Source organism: Fukomys damarensis, unplaced genomic scaffold (genome assembly GCF_012274545.1).
Source record: "Fukomys damarensis isolate Sample0158 unplaced genomic scaffold, DMR_v1.0_HiC HiC_scaffold_17, whole genome shotgun sequence".
NCBI lineage: Eukaryota > Metazoa > Chordata > Mammalia > Rodentia > Bathyergidae > Fukomys > Fukomys damarensis.
In genome coordinates, this window is record NW_022900929.1 from 74,566,706 (window position 1) to 74,587,250 (window position 20,545).

At 48.9% G+C, this 20,545-nt stretch overlaps 1 protein-coding gene across 10 annotated transcripts in view; it reads left to right on the plus strand.

The window, feature by feature from the left end:
- The first annotated feature begins 446 nt into the window (after positions 1 to 446).
- Positions 447 to 20,545, plus strand: part of Slc28a2 (solute carrier family 28 member 2) — a 25,391-nt gene continuing 5,292 nt past the window's right edge. Inside the window, exons 1-16 of one of the 10 annotated variants that reach the window (XM_010632507.3) lie at positions 447 to 561; positions 1,519 to 1,571; positions 2,784 to 2,877; positions 2,989 to 3,047; positions 3,487 to 3,517; positions 12,167 to 12,258; positions 13,092 to 13,275; positions 15,090 to 15,231; positions 16,560 to 16,673; positions 17,022 to 17,099; positions 17,428 to 17,508; positions 18,250 to 18,330; positions 18,693 to 18,861; positions 19,578 to 19,666; positions 19,747 to 19,877; positions 20,249 to 20,417. In XM_010632507.3, the coding sequence (XP_010630809.1) occupies positions 476 to 561; positions 1,519 to 1,571; positions 2,784 to 2,877; positions 2,989 to 3,047; positions 3,487 to 3,517; positions 12,167 to 12,258; positions 13,092 to 13,275; positions 15,090 to 15,231; positions 16,560 to 16,673; positions 17,022 to 17,099; positions 17,428 to 17,508; positions 18,250 to 18,330; positions 18,693 to 18,861; positions 19,578 to 19,666; positions 19,747 to 19,877; positions 20,249 to 20,417 (1,653 nt within the window). In that variant the 5' untranslated portion in view covers positions 447 to 475. Of the gene's footprint in view, positions 562 to 1,438; positions 1,572 to 1,952; positions 2,018 to 2,759; positions 2,878 to 2,988; positions 3,048 to 3,486; positions 3,518 to 12,166; positions 12,259 to 13,091; positions 13,276 to 15,089; positions 15,232 to 16,559; positions 16,674 to 17,021; positions 17,100 to 17,427; positions 17,509 to 18,249; positions 18,331 to 18,692; positions 18,862 to 19,540; positions 19,667 to 19,746; positions 19,878 to 20,248; positions 20,418 to 20,545 lie in introns of all 10 variants that reach the window. The other 9 variants (XM_010632506.3, XM_019208737.2, XM_010632508.3 and 6 more) reach the window with 9 other exon arrangements.

Consider the following 20,545-nt stretch of genomic DNA (forward strand, 5'->3'; position numbering starts at 1 on the left):
CCCTCAGTTACCAGATCGCCTACAATTGTCCAGAGTATTTCTTCTATCTAAAATTGTTGAATTTTCAGCATAACCTTGAGAGATAGCAGCAGACAGGACAGGAAAGACAGAAGGGGGCTGGGATCCAATGTACACTTGCTCTGGGAGTGTGTGTGTGTGTGTGTGTGTGTGTGTGTGTGTGTGTCTGCACAAGGAACTAGGGAATAGAAATAGATGTCCTTGGGCTGTAGCTTAGTGATTCCGCTGCCTGCCTCGAAAGTGCAAGGTCCTGAGTTCGATCCCCGGTACCCCTCCCCCCAAAAAAGAAAAGAAAAGATGTCCTTATTCTGGTGATTGGACTCAGCACCTGATACCAAATAATCCAAGCCAGAGTCCTGTGGTGATGTTGGTGTGAGCCCTTCTTTTGCAAATATTTGTCGATTTCCTAATAATAGGTCAGCCCCAAGCCAGGGAGGTCAGCACAGAAGGAGCCAGGATGTCCCTGTGTGGTGGGATGAGATCCACAAGGACGAGGAGAGGCTGGAGTGCAGGGGCTGGGTCCTGGGTCCTGGGTCTTGACTGGTGAGTCACCGAGCATCCTGGAAGAGGCAGCCTTGCCCCAGGGGTTCCTCGGTGGGTGAATCAGGGTGGAGGATCAGAGGCAGAAGGAACAACTAACAGTCCCAAGGGTGCAAGCGAGCACTGGGTGTTTAGGGAGCAGGAGGCAGAGAAGCTTTGCCGGAGGGTAGAAGCAGCCAGAAACAAGATCATTTGGAATCGTGCTGAGGATTGGACCCAGGGTCTCACACACTCTGAACACATGCTCTACACTAAGACCCTGACAATTTTGAAAACCGATCTTCCCTCCTTTCCCTCATTTTCTCCGTGCCTGACCTATCACCCTCTGTCCCTTTCCATCCTCCCTCTTCGGTGGTTACAGCTTCACCGGGACTATTTTGTCTCCTGTGTCCTCAGCAGCCCAGACAGCTTCCTGGGAACTTAGCAAATACTCATAACATTGGTCAAATGGATTGCTAACGGAATTCCCAGAACAGTCTCTGGGCACTGACCCACGAAGACTTCTGCTTTCTGTTTTCTTTCTTTCTTCTTCTTTTTGAGGCAGGGTCTCACTATGTACTTGAGACTACCCTGGAGCTCACTGTGTAGTCCAGGCTGGTCTTGAACTCACAGTGACTCTCCTGCCTCAGCCTCCCAAGTGCTGGGATTACAGGCATGCGCCACCACACCCAGCCTGCTTCCTGCTGTTTTCTAGGAAGCGCCTTTCCACACAAAACGGTGAAATTTCTGAACGCAGAGACTTTCCCTTCTACACTACCCAGATCCTAGACCTGAGATGCACAAGGCGTGTGCCTATTAGGAGTTCCTGGAGAAGTCCCAGACCTGCTGAGGAGACTTAGATCCCTACAAATCATTAACTCGAGAGTCTCCTTGCTCCCAGAGAGCAAAGCAGCATGTGAAGGAGGAGGGGACAAGATAGGGGCCCAGCCAGTGACGGGGTGCCCATCCCGTCCCGCACAGCCTGGGATTTCTCTGGTCATGCCCGGAAGAGCCCGAGGAATCCACACCCAGGGGTAAGTGAGGGTCGGGGACAGCTGGGACCCAGATTTGCCAGTTTGCTTCGTAGGTCAGAGCGAGACAAGATTCAGGTAGTTCTGTTCCCAGACGGGGAGGCCCTCACTTACACCACAGGAATTGGCTGTTGGTGCTTAGAGACGTCACCGGTGGAAGCTATCAAACTTCTTAAAAGGCAATTTCATAAGAAAGGGAAGTTTCCTCCCAGTAAGGAGATGGCTCAAGAGGAACGTTTACCCCAGACATGACCGTTCCTGTGTCATCAGGAGGCTCAGATGTTTGCTTAAGTTCCCTTCCTTTGTTTTAAACCTTTTCTTCTCTGGGATCACTGATGTTCGTGCTGATTGTTCTCCATGCCGGCTTCCTCACTGAACTCCAAGGGCCTCTTTCTGATGCTCCCAAAATGATGCTTATGCTGGTGCCCGTTGTGGTCCGGAAGTTGAAGGTCTGCTTGTCTGTTTTGTGGGCAGTGTTTTGGGACCTGGGGTTTTCTCAGCTCTCTTTTCTCTGTTTCCTTACCCAGCCTGGGGCAGGGGGGTTTCCCCCAGGAAAAAAGAGCAACTACAGCTCAACACTTTTTTTGTTGTTGCTGTTGTCTTTGGAGACAAGGTCTCACACGCACTTCAGGCTGGCCTCGAACTCATGGTGAGCTTCCTGCCTCAGCCTCCTGAGGACTCAGATCGTAGCCTTGAGCCACCGTACCCGGCAGGACCCTTCTGTGCAGGGTGTGAACAGGGCCATTTTTTTGTTTGTTTGTTTTGATTTTTTTAGTGACAAGATCTTGCTGTGTAATTCAGGCTGGGCTCGAATTCAGGCTGGGCTCGAATTCACTACGTAGTGAAGGCTGGCCTTAAACCTGCATGTGCGCCACCACATCCAGCCCATTCCCTCCCTCTCTCTCTCTCTCTCTGGTACCGCTTGGTCGAACTTGGGTCCCTGTGCTTTCGAGGCAGATAGTGGCACCACTGAGCTAAATCCCTGGCCCTTTATATTGTTTGTTTCTTTGTTTTTGGTACTGGGGATTGAACTCAAGACCTTGTGAGGCAGGCAGCGGATCCACTGAGCTAAATCCCTGAGCCCCATTCTTTTTATTAAAGAAAGCAAAGGATTGAGTTTTTCGTTCCCGGCCAGTAGGCGGCCCTAGAAATTCTCGCCACGGCCACATGACAGAAGGGTCCGTCTTTCAGCCACGGCTCTGAACGGTTTCTCAGATGAGGCCGGAAGATGGACGCAGCCAGGGCAGGAGAGGCCGTTACTCTGTCCAAGGTGGAGCGCGGCGTGGAGAACCCGGGTCTGGAACTCACGGTAACCACCAGCGCCCCTGCCCCGTGTGGCGGCCGCTCCTCCGGCCGCCCCTGATCCCCATGGCGTGTGGCAGGGCTCTGTGAGGTGACCCAGTTCTACCTGTGCTCACAGGAAGAAGGCGCAGATCCCGGGGGAACCCAGAGGACCGCAGTGCCAGAGCCTCAGCAGAGGTACGGGGTCCCAGAGTCCGTTCCGGGAGGGCCCGGGGTGTGGGGGCGCTGGGCGAGCCAAGATCACACCGAGCCCAAGTCTTGTTTGGAGATGAGACCACAACCGCCCGCGCCCCTGTATTTCTATTTCTATTTATTTATGTTATCTGTGCGATCCCAGCACTTGGGAGGCTGAGGCAGGAGGGCTATGAGTTTGAAGCCAGCCTGGGCTCTGCAGTGAGTTCAAGGTCAGCCAGACTACATAGCAAGATGCTGTCTCAAAACACCAAAACCAAAATAACAAAACAGCTCCCCTAAAACAAGCAAAACCCTGTGCCATAAACAAGTTCATTAGCATTGGATGAATGTGACAGATGTCTCTTGAGTGCTTACTGTTGTGCAGTGTATGTAACTGAATTTTTCACAACAGGTGTTACTACTTTTTTTTTTTTTGGTACAGGGGATCAAGCTCAGGTCCTTGCACTTGCGAGGTAGGTGGCAGAACCACTAAGCTAAATCCCTGGCCCAGGTGTTATAATTTTAACACCTTTCATTAAATTAGAAAATAGACGCTTAGAAATTAACTTTCCCATAGTAATTAAAAATATCTTTCTGGAATACTTTTATTTAGAAATGGTGGGAAAAGACAATCCAGGGGAAAGAGACAAAAGGATGATGAATCAAAGAGCTGGGAAGCTGAGGCAGGAGGATCTCTCTTGGAAATCAACAGAGTCTTAAAAAAAAAGGCAGCGCTGGGATTCAGTTCAGTGGGAGAGTGCTTCTCAGTGTGTGCCGGGCCCTAGCTTCAATCCCAGTCCTGAAAGGGGTGGGGGCGCGCAAAGGAAAAAAGAAGGAAGAAAGCAAAGAAAGACCCAGTCTGTAGTTAGGTGACTAATGGCCGAGGGAGGAGTGAGAGAAACCCTTAAAGCTGATCATGGATCCAGTCTCAGACTTAATGCTCAAACGTTGCTGGTAAATAAGTCCGTTGGAGGCCGTGTTCCCTGTGTGGAAAAGGCCTGGGTCTACGAAAAGGTGCAGGCGTTGCCTAAGGGGGCCTAGAATATCGGGTGGTTTGTAGGAAGGGTGTGTGGTTACCACACAGGCCTGCCCCCAACACTTCCTTTTCACTCTTTATGTTTAAGAGTTACCCGAGTGACTTCTTATGCCTTCAAATTCGGTTTTCTTCTCCACAATCTGTTTCTCTGTGTACATTTTTATGTAAAAAAAATCAATTGCTATATCTCAATGTGGATATTACCACTGTACTTTCGGTTTCCACTTATTTTATATTTAACATTTTTATGAGTTGACAATGAAAACTTCGTCAGTTTTTCATGCTTCTATAATATTTCCTGCTTTATCTGGGCATAGTGGCACATGCCTATAATCCCAGGACTTTGGGGCGCTGAGACAGGAGGATTGCGCGTTTGAGCCCAAATGGGGCAGCTTAGCAACTTAGTGAGACTCCGTGCATCACAAAATAAGACAGAATAAACTAAAATAGGCCAGGGATGCAGCTCAGTGGGAAGGCACTTACTCAGCTCTAGCACTTCAGTGGGAAGGAGGCACAGGGAACGTGGAACAGGTGGGGATAGCTGTGTTTGAATAAAGTTTTATTTATAAAATTGAAGGTGACAGACGTGGCCCTCCGAGTCCCGTGATCTTTGGTATAAAGGGAATGATAAATCAGGCCTCCTGTGTGACACTTACCTGCCGGGTAAATACTTCCAGTGTGGCTGATTTCAGGTTGTGTAGGGAGAAAGAGTTGGGCAGAGAGGCACAAGAGGGACGCGCTGGCTGGGATATGTACACCAGCCTGAGGAGTCTGGTCTTGTACTAGGGAGCCACAGGGGTTTTACGGAGGAAAGGAAAGGAGGCAGGATGGATTCTGCGCCAGTGCTACTCTGGACAGCCAAACCCTGGCCTCCCACCTCTTACCTGTGCTCAGTTGCTCAGAAACCCTTACTCTAACCCAACACAAGCCGATTCTATCTCCTTTCTTTCCATTGCTGCTTCTCAGCCAGCCCATTCCTCCCAGCAACTGAGTGAAACACAACCATCCAGGGCAGGTTCGAAATCTCAGAAGAGGTTGGTGGTGGTGCTGGGTGCCGGTTTCTAAGTTGCCGTGAGCCTGGTTACATCCGGGGGTTGAGAGAGGAAGGAGCTGGTGCTGTCAGAGAGAGAGAGGCGGGTGGGTGGCCAGAGGGGCAACAAGAACAGCACCCTGGGAGCAAAGCCCGGGGGTGACGGGGGCTGAGTTTTTCCGGGGAAGCCTTGAATTCGCAGAGCCCAGTTACGCAGTCATGGCTCAGGACGGTAAAAGCGGAACCCCGGCCCCGGACTGGACTCCTGAGCCTTCCCGCCTGGGCTGCACTTGTCTTTTCCACTACGACGCTTCTGCTCGTTTTCTTTAAGAGTTCATTTTAAAACTGACATTCTTGTTCAATCCCCAGTATTGCAAATAAAAATAAATTAATAAATAAAACTAATATTTTCAAATTTCCAGTCCTGCGTAATCTACTTTTCTTACCATTCCCACGGCCATCCCGGCTGCTAATTAGCATAGGATCCAGTTTCCTTCTTTCCTTCTTTCCTTCTCTTTATCATTTCTCTCCCTATCTTTCCTTTTGGTGGTACTGGGGATTGAAACTGGGGCCTTCATACCAAACTACATCCCAGTCCTGTTTTCACTTTGTGTTTTGAGACAGAGTCTTGACAGGTCACTAAATTGCCTAGGCTGGGCTCAAACTTTTGATCCTCCTGCCTCAGCCTCCCAGAGTGCTGAGATTATAGGCGTGCACCACCTCTTTAATATCGTTTCTTTCTTGAAGATCAAGTGTTTTTTTCTATCATCAATTTTCTCATTCATCATTCCCATACCACTTATAATATTACTGTATTATTTGCTTGCCTTTGTCCTTTTTCTTTGTTTCTCAGAAAAGGAACAGTCTCTTTCTTGCTTTTCATCAAATCTGCCAGTTTCTTTTTAATTGGACTCTTTAGGCCAACTGCATTTAATGGATTAATCTGTCATGTTGATATTTGTTTTTTGTCTCATCTGTCCTTTGTTCTTCGTGTCTCTTTTTATGCCTTTTTTCACATTAAGTGACTATTTTTAAATTATTTTATTTTATTTGGTACTGGGGATCAAACTCGGGACCTTGGGCTTGCAAGGCAGGCAGTGGGACCACTGAGCTAAACCGCCAGTCCTCATTATCTTTTTTGTGGGATATTAGCCATAACCTTTGTTTTATTAGTGGTTGCTTTAGGGTTTGTAGTGACTTCTTTAACTTACCGAGTCTACCTCAAATGGTACTATTACCCATTACTACAGAGCAGAGGTGGCGAACCCATAGCACTCCTGCCCCAGTGAGCTGTTTGTATCATTGCAAGCTCTAAAAGGTTCGCCATCACTGCTATAGAGTATCAGAGCCTTATAATAGTAGACTTTACCTCTTCTCTTCTAGCTTTCATCCTATAATTGCATTTTACTTCCTATATATATCATAAGTGCGACACTACACTATTATTATTTATTAAAAACATTGTCTTCCCAAATCCTCCAATTTAAATATATCTGCGCCTGCATGAATACTTATTTTTTTCCCCTTCTTTAGCAAAATGTCCTCCCTCTTTGACTCAGAAGCCAAGCTCTTTGCTACTCTTTCTCCTCCTCCTCCTCCTCCACCTCCTCCCTCCAGTGCTGGGGACCAAAGCCTCACACGTGCTAGCAGAACACCCGCTTCCCGCTCCTCTTGGCCGTCGTTTTGCCCCGTCACCAGCCTCTCCTTCCTCAGACGATTCCCCAGTGTGTAACTGTACACAAGTTTCTTCCTTTTGCAGGGAACAAACCAGTCTTGGCCTTCATGGTCAAGTTGCACGGCAAGCAGGCTCCATGTGATGTTCATTCACTTCTAGTCGGGTGCAGTCTCGTTTTCACCATCCTGGCCCCCTCACCGGGTCACCGGGCACCTCTGCCAGTGCCCTTCTGACCCGCAGGAGCCCTGGGTGTGCGTGTGTGTGAACCCAGGGCCTCACTCCTGCTAGGGGGGTGCTGCACCACCGAGCCGGCCCCCAGCCGCAGCCAAGGCTTCGCGCACAGCCAGAGGCACAGCCGGAAGGGGTTGCAGACTAAAGCGCGACAGCCAGGGCCCAGCAGGCCAAGGACACCGCACGACAAGAGGCCTCCGCGCAGGGGAGGGTGTGGTGCTGGTCCCACAGACCGAGAGGATGCGTGGGGCCTCGTGAGCGGCGGGAGCGTCCTCAGTCCGCTCACAGCCAACCCTGAGCGGTGACTGCGCTCCCGGGCGTGCGTCGGCTGCTGTCTCTTCACTCATCCTCTGCTTTCTCTGCCCTGGCTGCGGGCTCAGCCAACCTCCTTTGTAGTCAGCTTCCTCCTGGCTTTCTCTCTCGGCCTTTCCTTTTCACTAACCGTCTAATTTCCCCAGGCTGGCCTTGAACTTGGGATCCTCCTGCCTCAGCCTCCCAGAAAGCTGGGGTTACAGGCGTGTACCAACCACCGTGCTCGGCTCCTTTTCATTTTATTTTTGCCGGGTGGAATGGGTCCCGGGGCCTCACAGAAGCTAGGCACCTGCTCTTCCGCGGCGCTGCAGTCCTCTGGCCCCACCCCACCCCGCTCACTCACCCGGTTCCCCTTCCGATCTGGGTCGCTCGTGCATCCGTTGCCCCTTCCCAGCACCCACTGCTTCCGGGTCCAGGGCGATCTTTCTAAAGTGCCCGTCTGCTGTCGACATGACCAGGCATCGATCCTTCTTCCCAGGTTTGCTTTCTTCTATCCTCCATCTCCCAGAGACAAAGAATCTCATTCTTATTTCCAAAATGTGAGACTCATCAAGCATCATTTCCTGCTCTAGAGGCTCCAACCCCTCTACCTCCCTGCAACGTGTCCACTTCCTTTCGTCTGTCTTCTCCGTTGTGAAACGGATTTTCACAAGCATGGTAAAATCGGTTCCTTCTCCTCTGCTTTCTCGGCATTCCGAACTTTGGGATTCCGGCATGCTCCCTCTAGAATGTAACCTTTTGTCTGCAACTAGAAGCGATTTGGAGGAAAGGGTGAATCTGGATTTAAAACCCCAACACTGCCGCCTGCTGGCGGACCGGTGTCCTTGCTTCTAAACTTGTAACCCTGGTAACCCTGGTAACCCTGTGGCGTTCTGGGAAGATGGCGGAGGAGGCTTTGCTGTCCCTGGTAAGCTGTCCCTGGCTCTTGTCTTCACAGGAAGACGTTTTAATAAGCCCCTGTGTGCTCACAGTCACCCCTTCGTCTCTTGGAATTCACTTTGCACTCGGTCATTCTCCTGGAAACATGACCAGTCACCTCTTCACTGTCAAATCGTCACGCTATGCTTTCTCTGTGTAACGCAGTATCATCTACCTTCCCTGCTCTCTGAAAGCCATTTCTTTCTCTGGCTTCTTCCAGCTCCACGTCTGCTCCTACTGAGTCAACTGCCTCTCTTGATTGTCCTACAAGATGAGTCTTCTGACTTCCTGGTTGGAGGGGCAGGGATGACATGGACAGGTGGGGGTGAGGAGAAAATTTGGCGGGTACCAGTGACGTCATTTCCTGGGCAGAAGATCTGAAAAGCTGCCCCGGGCCTATGCTGTATATCAGTGCAAGTCCCAAGTGCAGAATTTCAGGTGACCCATCCAGGCTGGGCCCCATTTTTTTCCATTATTGCCTAATCCTACTCTTAGCAGCCAAAGTAGCAAGAGCTCCTCAGCCCTCAGATTCCCACTAAAGCCATTAAAGGATTTGTAAATAGGGACAAACTGTATCATCACAGGAAGTCCACAGTGGGTATTAGTCATATTCTGAAAACCTAGACAAATTTTGCTTGCTGCAGAATTACTACTAAAGGGCTTGGCCCGAAAAGTCCACTGGAGGCATAGTCAAGAGAGCACCTGCTCTGGGAAGCCTCACTGCTGGTCAGAACCTCTGCTGCCTCGAACTTGGAGACCTAAGAATTCTGGAAGGAGGAAGTGGAGGGTGGGTTGCATGGCCTGCCGGAAGCCCCACCGTCTGTGTGGGCCTCTGGCCTCCGGCTCCACATCAGTGTGAGGAAGATCTGATGTTTGCGGTCATCTGATAGGAGCTGTGGGTGCTGCCCAGAGCTCTTTCCAAGGCAACAAGCGCCACATGTCCGCAGTGAAGTCCCTGGCTGTGTTATGGGTAAGGGTCCCTCTGCTGGGTGAAGGCCCTCAGAACTGGCTGTTCCCACACATGGAGCCTCTGCCTCCAATTTAAGTCAGCTGGCTGCCTCCTGAGAGTCCTTTCCCCTGCTTTCCCTGGCTCCTTAACCCCAGTTGGTTTTCTACCTTGACTCTTTTTTTTGTTTGTTTTTGTTTTTTGAGAGAGGGTCTCACTATGTAGTTGAGACTGACCTAGAACTCACAATGTAGCCCAGACTGGTCTCAAACTCGCAGTGATCATCCTGCCTCAGCCTTCCTAGTGCTGGGATTATAGGCTTATGCCACCATGCTGGCTCTACCTTGACTCTTCACATACTTTTGCTCCGAAAGCTGTTTCCATTATCCTTGGACACTTTTTGATCTCTTTCTAGTCCCTGCATGACATCACCCAGCTCCTTCAATTCAGCTGTACATGCAGCAGATTTGAATCTGGCGACGTGGCATCGATACAGTATCCACTGACAAATTCTTTTTATGCCATCATCAAAATAAAACCTTGAATCCTTTAAAATTGCTCACTTCTGCTCTCATGCGTACCACTGTTTGGTCCTGGCTCAACTCATTTCTTTGTTTTAGTGTTTTGCTTCAAGCTTCAGCAGCAAAGACTCACCCAAGACCACGCTGCCCATATTCCCTGGAGCTGGGTCCTCTAAAGGCTGGCCGAGCTTTCCATTTTAACGGCCCAGTCAGCCCCTTTCAGTCCCAAGAGCTCCATGTCCCTTGGTTGGGAGAATTTCCACATCTTGTAGATGGGGCCACTGAGGACGTGCACTCACGTCCTTTGCTGCTAGGCCTGAAGTCACATTCACCAGGATGTCCCACCTGTCCCATGGGCTGCAGGCAGTAAGCATGTACGTGACAGGGCTGTCAGTAGCCTGCAGCCACACGTACACACACTGCCTCCCACACATGCACCAGAGCCCTTGTCCGGGGGTACGTACTTCCCAGCAGGTCATGGGTAGGGAACCAGAATTCACCACCTCTCAGCTAGATTTCTTTCAGTTCAGCTTCCTATTAGACACTGGTGCTCAAACTGTACCATGAACATGACGTAAAGAGCTTGGCAGTTTTAGCAAGACCTTGCCACATTCATGACTGTATTTCAGTGTGCTGCTTCTCAGCGGCTTCAACAGGGTGAGAAATCTTGTTTTATCTGCTTCCTTTGGAATACCTCCTACTCATGGATTTTTTTTTTTCTCAACCAGAGACCCAGTTCCAAGCTGATATTCTAGGATCGCGTTACTCATAGATTTTACCTAAATGAATAGACTTAATTGGTTTCTTCAAGTACCCACTGGACTTGGCTTGGTTTCCAGGAAATGGCGGCTCTACGGTCAGGAGGTGACGGCAGCACTGTTACTGAGGCCTGGGATTTCTATTAATGCCTGGACCAGTGCATGTCTCCTCTTGTTTGACCAGCACGTGATTGGGTGTAATTTTAAATCAGATTCACCTGGTGTATCAGGCTGGGTCCTAGCAGGAGAGAGGTAGGGTACTCAGGTTAGGGTAACTGGAGGAGGCTTTGTTTAAAAGAGACCATGACAAAGATGTGTGAGGCATAGTAGAACCCAGGAGAAGGGATATAAGGTTCGAAGTAGTGAACAGTTACTATTCCGAGGCCGAAGGGACGATTTGCAGGAGAACTCAGATGCAGGAGCCAGGCAAGACCTTCCTCCTCAGTGCGCTGACCCCAGGCATCCCCTTCCCTGGCTCCACGGGGTCTCCCTGGAGAACCCAACTTAATAAGCCAGAGGGTGTGGGGTCCATGGGCGCTGTCCACACGGGCTGGAGGCACACACGAATTCTGGGGTTGAGATTAAGTCCATCCCCTTGCTGCAGCTTTGAATGCTGTTGCAAAGATGACGCTAGGCTCAGACGCAGGGACGCCTCTCCGCAAAGCCATGTGTACACACGCACGCACACACTTAGCTCTCTCCTGCCTCAGCTTACCTGTATCTGATAATCCACACTTAGCTCAGGTAACACGGGGCTGGGCTGTCCCCCTAAAGTGGGGAAGGAAGGGGTGGGGGCGGGGTTGGAAAGCAGGAGCAGAAGGTCTGCTACACGGGAGAAAGGCCCCGAGAGTGAAGACCCCAGGACATGGGGCGTCAGTGGCTGGCTGGTCCCAGCCCTGGCTAAGCTGTCCTGCCTCAGCCTGATGCCCAGCTGGGACCTTCTTACTGGGCTCACCTTCTCTGGAGCTTCCAAGGGTTTGGAAATGAGAGCTTTCTGCTCGCCTGGCTGCAGAGTGCTGCAGATGTGCAGATGTGCAAAGACGGTTGAGCCTGGGGTCTAGGGGAGATGCAGCGTGGGGTGATGGTTAGAGCTCAGTGTCAGAAGCCAGGCTGCTGGAGATCATATGCCACCCCTGATCCTCACAGCCTCTGTGAGGGCTGCGTAGCATCTGTCTTTCTTAGAGGAGTCGGTGAGGTAGCGTTTGCGAAGTCCTCAGAACCAGCACATGCAAAGGACTTGCTGGGTATCTCTCAGGCCTGCCCGCCCGGGGAATCCTGAGGTCGGTGGTGTTTTCCTTCCTGTGAGCACACACTTGACTGTTAAAGAGTACGGGCCTGTGTGGCTTTTAGGAAGGGATAGCCAAATTGCCTCTAAGAAGAACAGGCTCTCTTCTGAATTACGGAAGCTGAGCAATACCTGTCCTTCGGCGACAGGGGAAGAGTAGATCCCTGATCTTCTCAGCCCGCTTCCTTGGTGGGACACCGTCAAGGGTGTCGCTGGTCCAGGCTGAGCAGGGCCACTCTGACTGCGGCCTCTCGGGCACAGCCGGGCGCTTCTCAACTTCCCCCGGCTGAAGAGTTGTCTTCATTGAGTAAGGAGCAGGTTGTACCTTTGGCCAGGTAATGTAAGTTCCGAGGTTCACTGTACATGGGATGCAGTGTCATTCTTGTGTTTTAATTGCGGGTTCTCATCAGGAGGAATCTACAGCCTTTCATTAAGACACGGAGTTTCTGTGCAAGACACGCCGGACTGTTCAAGAAGATCCTGGTGGGCCTCTTGTGTTTGGGTGAGCGAATGAGAATTCATGTTGTGAGAAGCACAGTGGCTTTAGAGCACCCGTCACCTGGCGGCGGGATGCTTACTAGGGGGAAAGCAATTGTATTCTCCAAGTGGCCCAAAGGCTATTTGATGTATGGATCTTCACTCCTTGCAGGAAAACCATAATTTATTCAATTGCACCTCCAGGAGCAAGTAAAGTTTCACAATAAAATAGTTTTCAAAACTGTAGTAGGTGACAGATTTGAAATATTTCAGGGAAAAAGGGCTTATGTCCCTTTTCGTGTCTTGATTTCATGCAGGGCACAATTTCCTGCAGTCTTTATGAGGGGAGCCTGAAGTCTACATTATGTAGTTGCTGGTTTACAGTAAAATCACTGATATAAAATACTTTTAAAAGACAGCAAACCTCTGTTTAGAATGAACTGTCAGCAATGTCCAGGGTTTTGGCGTCAACATGAGACGCAGCTGGATGGTGACAACAAAAGTTACATTTTGGGTGGGGAAGGGAGGGTGACGGCCATATCGCTGATCCTTCCTCGTGGTCGCCTTATTCACATGATTTTTTGTTACTGTTGTTGTCTGGCGATGGGGAGGATCCACCTGTCCTCCCATCCCAGGCAAGTGCTCTACCTCGGAGCTACCCCTCAGCCCTGCATTTACATGGCTTTTGCCCGACAGGAAAGTTTAACATTCTGACCTTTGAACGGGACTGGGGTGATGCAGGTTCAAAAGGAGACGGATGGCTTTCGGACAGGCTCGCCATGGTCGTGGCTCATGGAATCTACTCCAAGGGATGGAGAAGGAATACCAGATAGGAGCTCACCTTCCTTCTCTTTTTAGCGTACACCGCCTACTTCCTGGCAGCGTGCATCCTGGATTTCCACAGGGCGCTGGCCTTGTTTGTCATCACCTGCTTGGTGGTCTTTGTCCTGGCTCACCACTTCCTGCAAAAGTTCTTCGGTAAAAAACTAAGCAGATGTCTGAAGCCCTTGAAACACTCTCGCCTGCAAGTCTGGATGAAGTGGTAAGAGAAGGATCTCAATAGCCCTGGCCCCACGACTCATCCAGAACCCCAGCCTGCTTCTACTTCTTCTCCTCTGACAGTTCCTGAACGGTCTCTCAGGCCCTCACCTGACTGCGCAAAACCAAAGGGCAGAAGGCAGAGAGCAGCACTGCGCCCCTGCGGGCTGAGGCTCAGCCGGGTCTTGTAGCCTTGGGCCTCAACATTGCTGGGGCACCAGACGGGTTCAGTTCTGGAGAAGAGTTTCAGTCTGTTTAATGTCAGGCCCGTGTCAGAAAGGAGAAAAACCAAGCTTCTCTCCAAGGAAGTTATCAGAGAACAGAGGCTTGCAGTTGCGCTGTTATCCAGTTAGTTTGGTGGTCCTCTGTGTCTCCCTTAGATCCCTGATATTTTTATGCCTTTCCCTGTCTAGTCTTCCACAGCTCCTCCGCCCACTGATGGCTTTTACAGTCCCTTGGAATTTAAGAAGCAAGCTTATTACTCAGTACATACCAAAACCGGATTCCAAGCAGCTCCTCTGTGTCCTGCATGTGTCCATCTCAGATCGTCCACTAAGCATGACTTCAGTGGACACACAGAAAGCAGGGGTTAAGGGTGTCTGCAACAGAGACACTGGAGAAATCACACCGTCTAAATTTGGGGTTACTGATTTATTAGATACTGGGGAGAGAGAGCTGCAATGACTTTGCTCTTTAATAAGATAGATTCTGGAAGCCAGATTTTCTTCACTTTTAAGTAAACTAGATTTCCAGTGAGAAGAGCTCCGAGTTTTGGTCATGACCTGTGAATGCCTTTTGATGAGCAGTGTGCTCTTGTGTTTTGTTTTCATTCAACTTCTCCTTTCTCTTTCTTTGCCCTTGGACCTGAGAGACTCCACTGCTCAGATGAAGAAAACGTCTGCATATTAATCAAATGTGTTTGATACCCCAAAAGGCAGTGAGATCCTAAGTAGTTGATCTGTAGCTACCTAAGCCTTTCCTTTTGCCCTTGGGATGGTTAGAGATTGGGAGGAGATTCGTGGAACCGATGTGTACTTTTCCTCCTTTGGTTTCTACTATTTTGACTCTTTACTGGAGCAACCTTTAAGAAGAGTCTCTTAGTCAATAAAATTTCATTAGATTATGCACACATTAAACTTCATTCTGTTTTCATCAGGATGTGTAAACAAGTTAAAATGAGTAAGTTATTCTGTTCCTAATCAATGGAATTAAACATATATATGAGCAAATAATATTCTTAATACAATACCCACATGCCTAAATTGGCATGCTGCTGCAAATTTATTAATGTAAGAGTAGCGTGCCATGAATACATGTACAGAAATGTTTCCTCTGTCTTCTGACTTGAGTTAATCCACCCTGCAGGTAAATAAATTTCCTCTGCCATGATAAAAAAGAATGAATCTGTGCATTACATTTTTTTTAACTGACAATTTGGTTGTCCTTTTTTTTTTTTCTCATTGAGTTTATTGGTACTTTTTAGGTATACAGTACAGTTACATTCATTCTTGGGATCTTGTACCTTTACATGACAGGTCTTGGTTCTCATTTATTGACACAAAAACTTAAGGCAAAGAAAATTATGTGATTCGTGTCCTCAGTTTAGACTCCTTCCACTTTATTCTGTGAGTGGAAGAGTTGCGGGGTGGCGGGGGACACAAGGGAACTACTAGATGAAAGGTTCTCCAGACACAGTCCTCTGTCTAATCAGAAGTAAAGGACTATTTCCCTTGTCCTTGAGTGGCCTCTGTTTTCAGGGGTAATTCCTTGTTACTGATTCACCGAGACGGTGACATGATCTTGCCTGTCCTTTCCCAGGGTGATCGCAGGTGTCTCACTGGTCGGCCTTGTCCTGTGGCTGGCTCTCGACACGGCACAGAGGCCAGAGCAGCTCATCTCCTTTGCAGGAATCTGCATGTTTCTCCTCATCCTCTTTGCCTGCTCCAAACACCACAGTGCGGTGAGTTGTGGGTACCCAGGTTGGTTACAGCAAGAGTCAAGTACTAATCGCATAATACAATGTGTGATCCAAAAAGCAAGCATGAGTTTAAATTTAAAAATGCATTACAGGAAAAGGCACATTGCCATGAATCCCCTTGAAGTATTCCCGCTTGCTTTGAACACACTCATCCCATTGTTTTTGTCATTCTCTGAAGCGGTTCTAGAAGTTATCTTTTGTGAGCGTCTTTAGTTGCACTATTGTGGCTGCCTTGATGTTCAGAATGATTGAAAAACATTTCCCTTTCATGGTCATTTTGACACTGGGGAAGAGCCAGAAGTCTCATGGTGCCAGATCCAGTGAGTAAGGCAGATGAGGAACCTGTCGTATTTTTGTGAGCCGGCCTTCCCGTTGGAAGGCGCTCTGTAGCAGCAATCGCTGTATTTTTTATTGGCCCTTATAAAGACACTCATGAAAGAAGACTTCCAGAACTGCTTCGGAAAGTGACAACAATGAAGTGAGGGTGGGTACTTTGAGGGGGCTAACGGCAATCTGTCTTTTACTGTATGTATTACCTTGGCTTTGATCACCCCTCAAATGTGTCAAATATGCTTTACAAAGGATGTAGAACTATGTTTCGTTTTGTTTTTTTAATTTTTTTGGAATTTGCCTCTTAAAGAGTTTCGTTTCTCTTTTGTTTTCATTTCTTTAAATTATTGACATGTTTTTATTACTGAGGTTTTTAAAATTAAATAATTGAATTTATTGGTACATTTTAGGGATACAGTCCAGTTGCATTCATTGTTGGGATCTTGTACCTCTACATGACAGGTCTTGGTTCTCATTTTTTCCCCTTGTAAGAGTTTTGTTTTTAAGTGAAGTTTTAAAGCTCTTAGGAGTCGTAGGTCATTTATTTTCAAATTGTAGGTTGCAGTCTATCAGTGAGTCTTGATACAAGTTTTGTGGCTATAGGCTGGCAATAAAGAATAAAAGGAAAAAAGAAAGAAGGAAGGAAAGACAATAGGATACAATAGAGGACTAGGTTGCATTGCACATAGTAATGTTAAAGTATTAGTTTATGAAACTTATACACATAAATATATATATGTATTATAAGTGTCATCTGACTTCTAGATACATTTTTTAAAAAACCACATGGACTTGTGTGTCTATTTATTAGTGCCTGTTTTTCCTTACTGTATTCCTACGCTGCTCCTTATACCATCTTACCGTAGCTGTGCTGTTAACATCCCAGGTTGATTCTACCCAGTGTCCGTGGATCAATTTTAAAACTCTACTCAGGCAGTGGTCAAGAAGTCACATTGGGATCCTTTTCTTATGGATCCTAGGTGTCCTGGAGGACGGTGTTTTGGGGCCTGGGTCTTCAGTTTGTCTTTGGGATCTTGGTCATCAGAACTGAACCTGGATTCATTGCTTTTCAGTGGCTGGGAGAACAGCTCCAGGTATGGGGAATTAAAGGTGAGGGCTTGGTTCTTTTAGAACTCTTGAAAAAGGAGATTCAAGGGAAGCATGAGAAGATTAGGCTGTGTCTTGCCAAGGATGGCAGTGGGAGGTCCAGTTGGGAAGGACAGAGACCAGTGGGATACAAGTGAGAATATGAATGGAGGGAGTTGGTCTGCCGAGCCCAGCATTCAGCGAGTGTCTCCAGAGGTCACATCCTGGCTGCAGCCCATCAAAGGGAGGCCAGCCTCAGGAGTGGCAGCAGGTCCGAATCACACAAGCGGGGTGCCCATCTTCCCCTGTGTCCTGCCTGGCTTCATGCTTGTTCTCTGTATTTTTTCCCCTTCCAGATTTTCCTGGACTACACTGTGGCCGGCTCCAGCTTTGTCTTTGGAGATACGCTGGTCAAAGAAGCCTTTGCTTTTCAGGTCCTATCTATTTTACGGGCGGGAATGATGATCAGTGCAGGGTGACAGTGGGTGATCCGTAGATGTGTGTACAGTTTGACCCTGAGAAAGAGGGGTTCACCCATCAATAAAGGAAACAGTATCCATCTTTTGCCCTTTAATCCTATTCTGAAAGTGGATAAAATGGGGATGGGGAAGAAAGTCTCAAAAAAAAAAAATCTATGGTCTAGTGCTGATGCAATGATAGGATACTGGGAGCTTAATTTAAGGCCTGATCCACAGTTTACTCAGGGCATACGTTGCACATACAAGGGACTATCTTACCAGCTGCTCCCCGTTCTCGTTACAGTCCTTACCAATCATCATTTTCTTTGGATGTGTGATGTCCATTCTCTACTACCTGGGCCTCGTGCAGTGGGTAGTTCAGAAGGTGAGTCACTTTCCTACTGCAGGCAGGAGTTGGCCTGCATCTTGGGATCTCCCAAGGGCATGGAGAGGACACTTTGGAAGTGCTCCCGTGTGGGATGTAGAGCGTTAGGACCAGTGTGGTGTGTTAGTCAGACTTCCACTGCTGTGACAAAATATCCGAGGAAATCAATTGAAGAGGAAGAACGGTTTAACTTGGCTCATGGTTTCAGAGGTTTCAGTCCATGGGTGGCTGACTCCACTGTTTTTGTTTTGGAGCCTGTGATGAGGCAGAACATCATAGCAGAGTGTGGTACAGCAAAGCTACTCACCTCATGGTGACCAGGGAGCAAAGAAGAGAGGAAAGGGTCAGGGCCCCAGTGTCCTCTTCATGGCCACTTCCCCAGTGACCTAACTTCCTACCACTAGGCTCTACCTTCCCCATGGTGCTATGGGCTGGTGACCAAGCCTTCAGCACATAGGCTTTTGGGGACACTGAAGATCTAAACTATAGCCAACAGTGGGCCCAGACCCTGGGTAGGCTGCAGAGCAGAGAAGCCAAGTTCAACCACCCTTTTGTCTTGAGTTTTGAAATCCTTGCTTTACAGGCCAAGAGGCCTTCTGGTCCAGGCTCTGATAATAACCTGATCTGTGGCCTTGTGCCACACTACTTCCCTAGGCCTCAGTTTCCTTGTCAGTAGAAAGAAGGAGACATTCTCCAAGATCCCTGCTCATGTTGACGGTGCAGATGTCTGTGTCCTTTTAGATCGCCTGGTTCTTGCAAATCACCATGGGCACCACTGCCACGGAGACCCTGGCTGTGGCAGGAAACATCTTTGTGGGGATGGTAAGCACCCTGCGGCCTTTCGGTCTTCTGTTCTCTGGGGACCTGAGAACTTGGCAGCAAACAGGTTTAGACAAGTGTGCTTCTTTATGAAACTCAAATAAAAACTGTGGGACTGCAAAGCCCTGATGAAAGAACTCTCAGAAGCTCTAAGAGGACCCAGTTTATCTGATGTCACCCTTCATCCCAGGAGTACTTCTGTGGGCACACTTAATCTGCATGGGTGACCTAAGTCACCGGACCAACTTTATGCACAGGAATTTAGGGGGTTTTCTGGTCCACATCTTATCTCCCTTCAGGATCTAGGAGGGTGTTTGAGATATATTTGGTTTCTTCCCATGATTCCCTGGGGTCCTTGTTTTCAGGGTCTCCAAGGAGCAGCAGCTTATCCTGTTCCAAACGAAGACCAGCCTCTTTCCCATAATAGGTGGCTTCTCTGTGAGGAGTGGGTCCTCATCATAGGCCATCAGCTAAAGGATATCAGTATGGAGGAGGTCTTTCTATCTCAAGGCCCAAGGCTGATACCTGTTTCAGGTATTCCTACCCCAGACCCCTCCACACTTTGCTGAAATCATCCATAAACAGCTTAGTCTCCCCTGCTAGACTCTAAGCTCCTAAGAGTAGGACCGGCCCTTTTCATATTAGTATCCCTAGCATGTAGTATAAGACTAATAGTTGCCACGTATTAAACGATAGCATCATGGGTTGATGGTAGGCACAGTTTACATAACTGGGCCTTCATAATTTCATAACATGAACCCAAACATTATTTCTCTCGATTATTTCATAAAGGGTTAGCTTACATCAGCTCTTTACAATTCACTTAATGAACCCTTTGCGAGCATCTAATGTATACTCATTGTATAAGTTTGTTCAGTAAGTGCGTGGATTTACACCTTGAGAAACACGAAGGAAGTATGCCGTTTACCTTCCATCACAGTGTAAACCACGAGACAAACACACATGGAAGAAGACAGGACAGGACTAGAGGGAATGAATCAGATGCTGGGAGGGCGTCAGGGGCAGAGTTTGGGGGCCACACAGCAACGCCCAGCCTTACTGTCTGAGTCTCCACTGCAGGGGATAAGATTTGGACCAGGACAGCATTCACAGTGGAGGGCTAAGTGTGTAGTGGGTACAGTCCCTGGGCTGGGGTGGGCACTCTGGCGCAGGAGTCACACCCTCTTAGAATCTGTCTTCTCTTTGTTTATAGACAGAGGCACCTCTGCTCATCCGCCCCTACCTTGCAGACATGACCCTTTCTGAAATCCACGCGGTGATGACTGGAGGGTTTGCCACCATCGCAGGCTCTGTGCTGGGAGCCTTCATATCCTTTGGGGTAGGCACAGTCTGCTGATTGTTCATGGGGGATGCGGGCTGGGTTCCACAGAAACGCTCAGCCCCTGTCCGGCCTTACAGATTGATGCACCATCTTTGATCTCTGCCTCCGTGATGGCCGCCCCTAGCGCTCTGGCCTTGTCCAAGCTGGTGTATCCAGAAGTGGAGGAGTCCAAGTTCAAGAGCAAGGAGGGGTTGAAACTGCAGCGTGGGTGAGTCTTGGGAGGTGTTTCACAGGCAGAGCCCAGTGGTGACGAAGATGGCGTCTCCTTGTGGGAAGAACATGATCCCAGGTCCCTTCTTGCCCGCTTTTGTTGATTTTCTTCTGTGGCTTGGCCCTCCCCTTGCCTCTGGCTTCTGCAAGCCGCCATTTCTTGTCCTCAACATCGGTGCCATTTTGTGGTGATTATATCTGATACTGCTTCAGGATAATTTCCACGACTAAGGTCACCAGGGAACCCTTCACCTCTCACCCTGGCCTGGTCGCCACCGCCTGCACTGTAGGAACGATGGAAATTCTCTTTGGTGAGCACCTGAGACTACTCTAGACACCATACCCTTTCCCTGTGCCCCATGATCACAGGAAGGAGAGGAACATTCTGGAAGCTGCCAGCAGTGGAGCCACAGATGCCATAGGCCTGGTTGCTAACATAGCAGCCAGCCTGATTGCCTATCTGGCCGTTTTGGCCTTCATCAACGCTGTCCTCTCCTGGATGGGGGAGTTGGTGGACATACCTGGGCTCACTTTCCAGGTATAGGATTAAATGTGTTGGGCTGTCCCCTGGGGGTGATAGCTACAAGAGATCACCGGGGATTTGGCTCAGTGGTTCCACCACCTGCCTTGTAAGCGCAAGGACCCAAGTTCGATCCCTGGTACAAA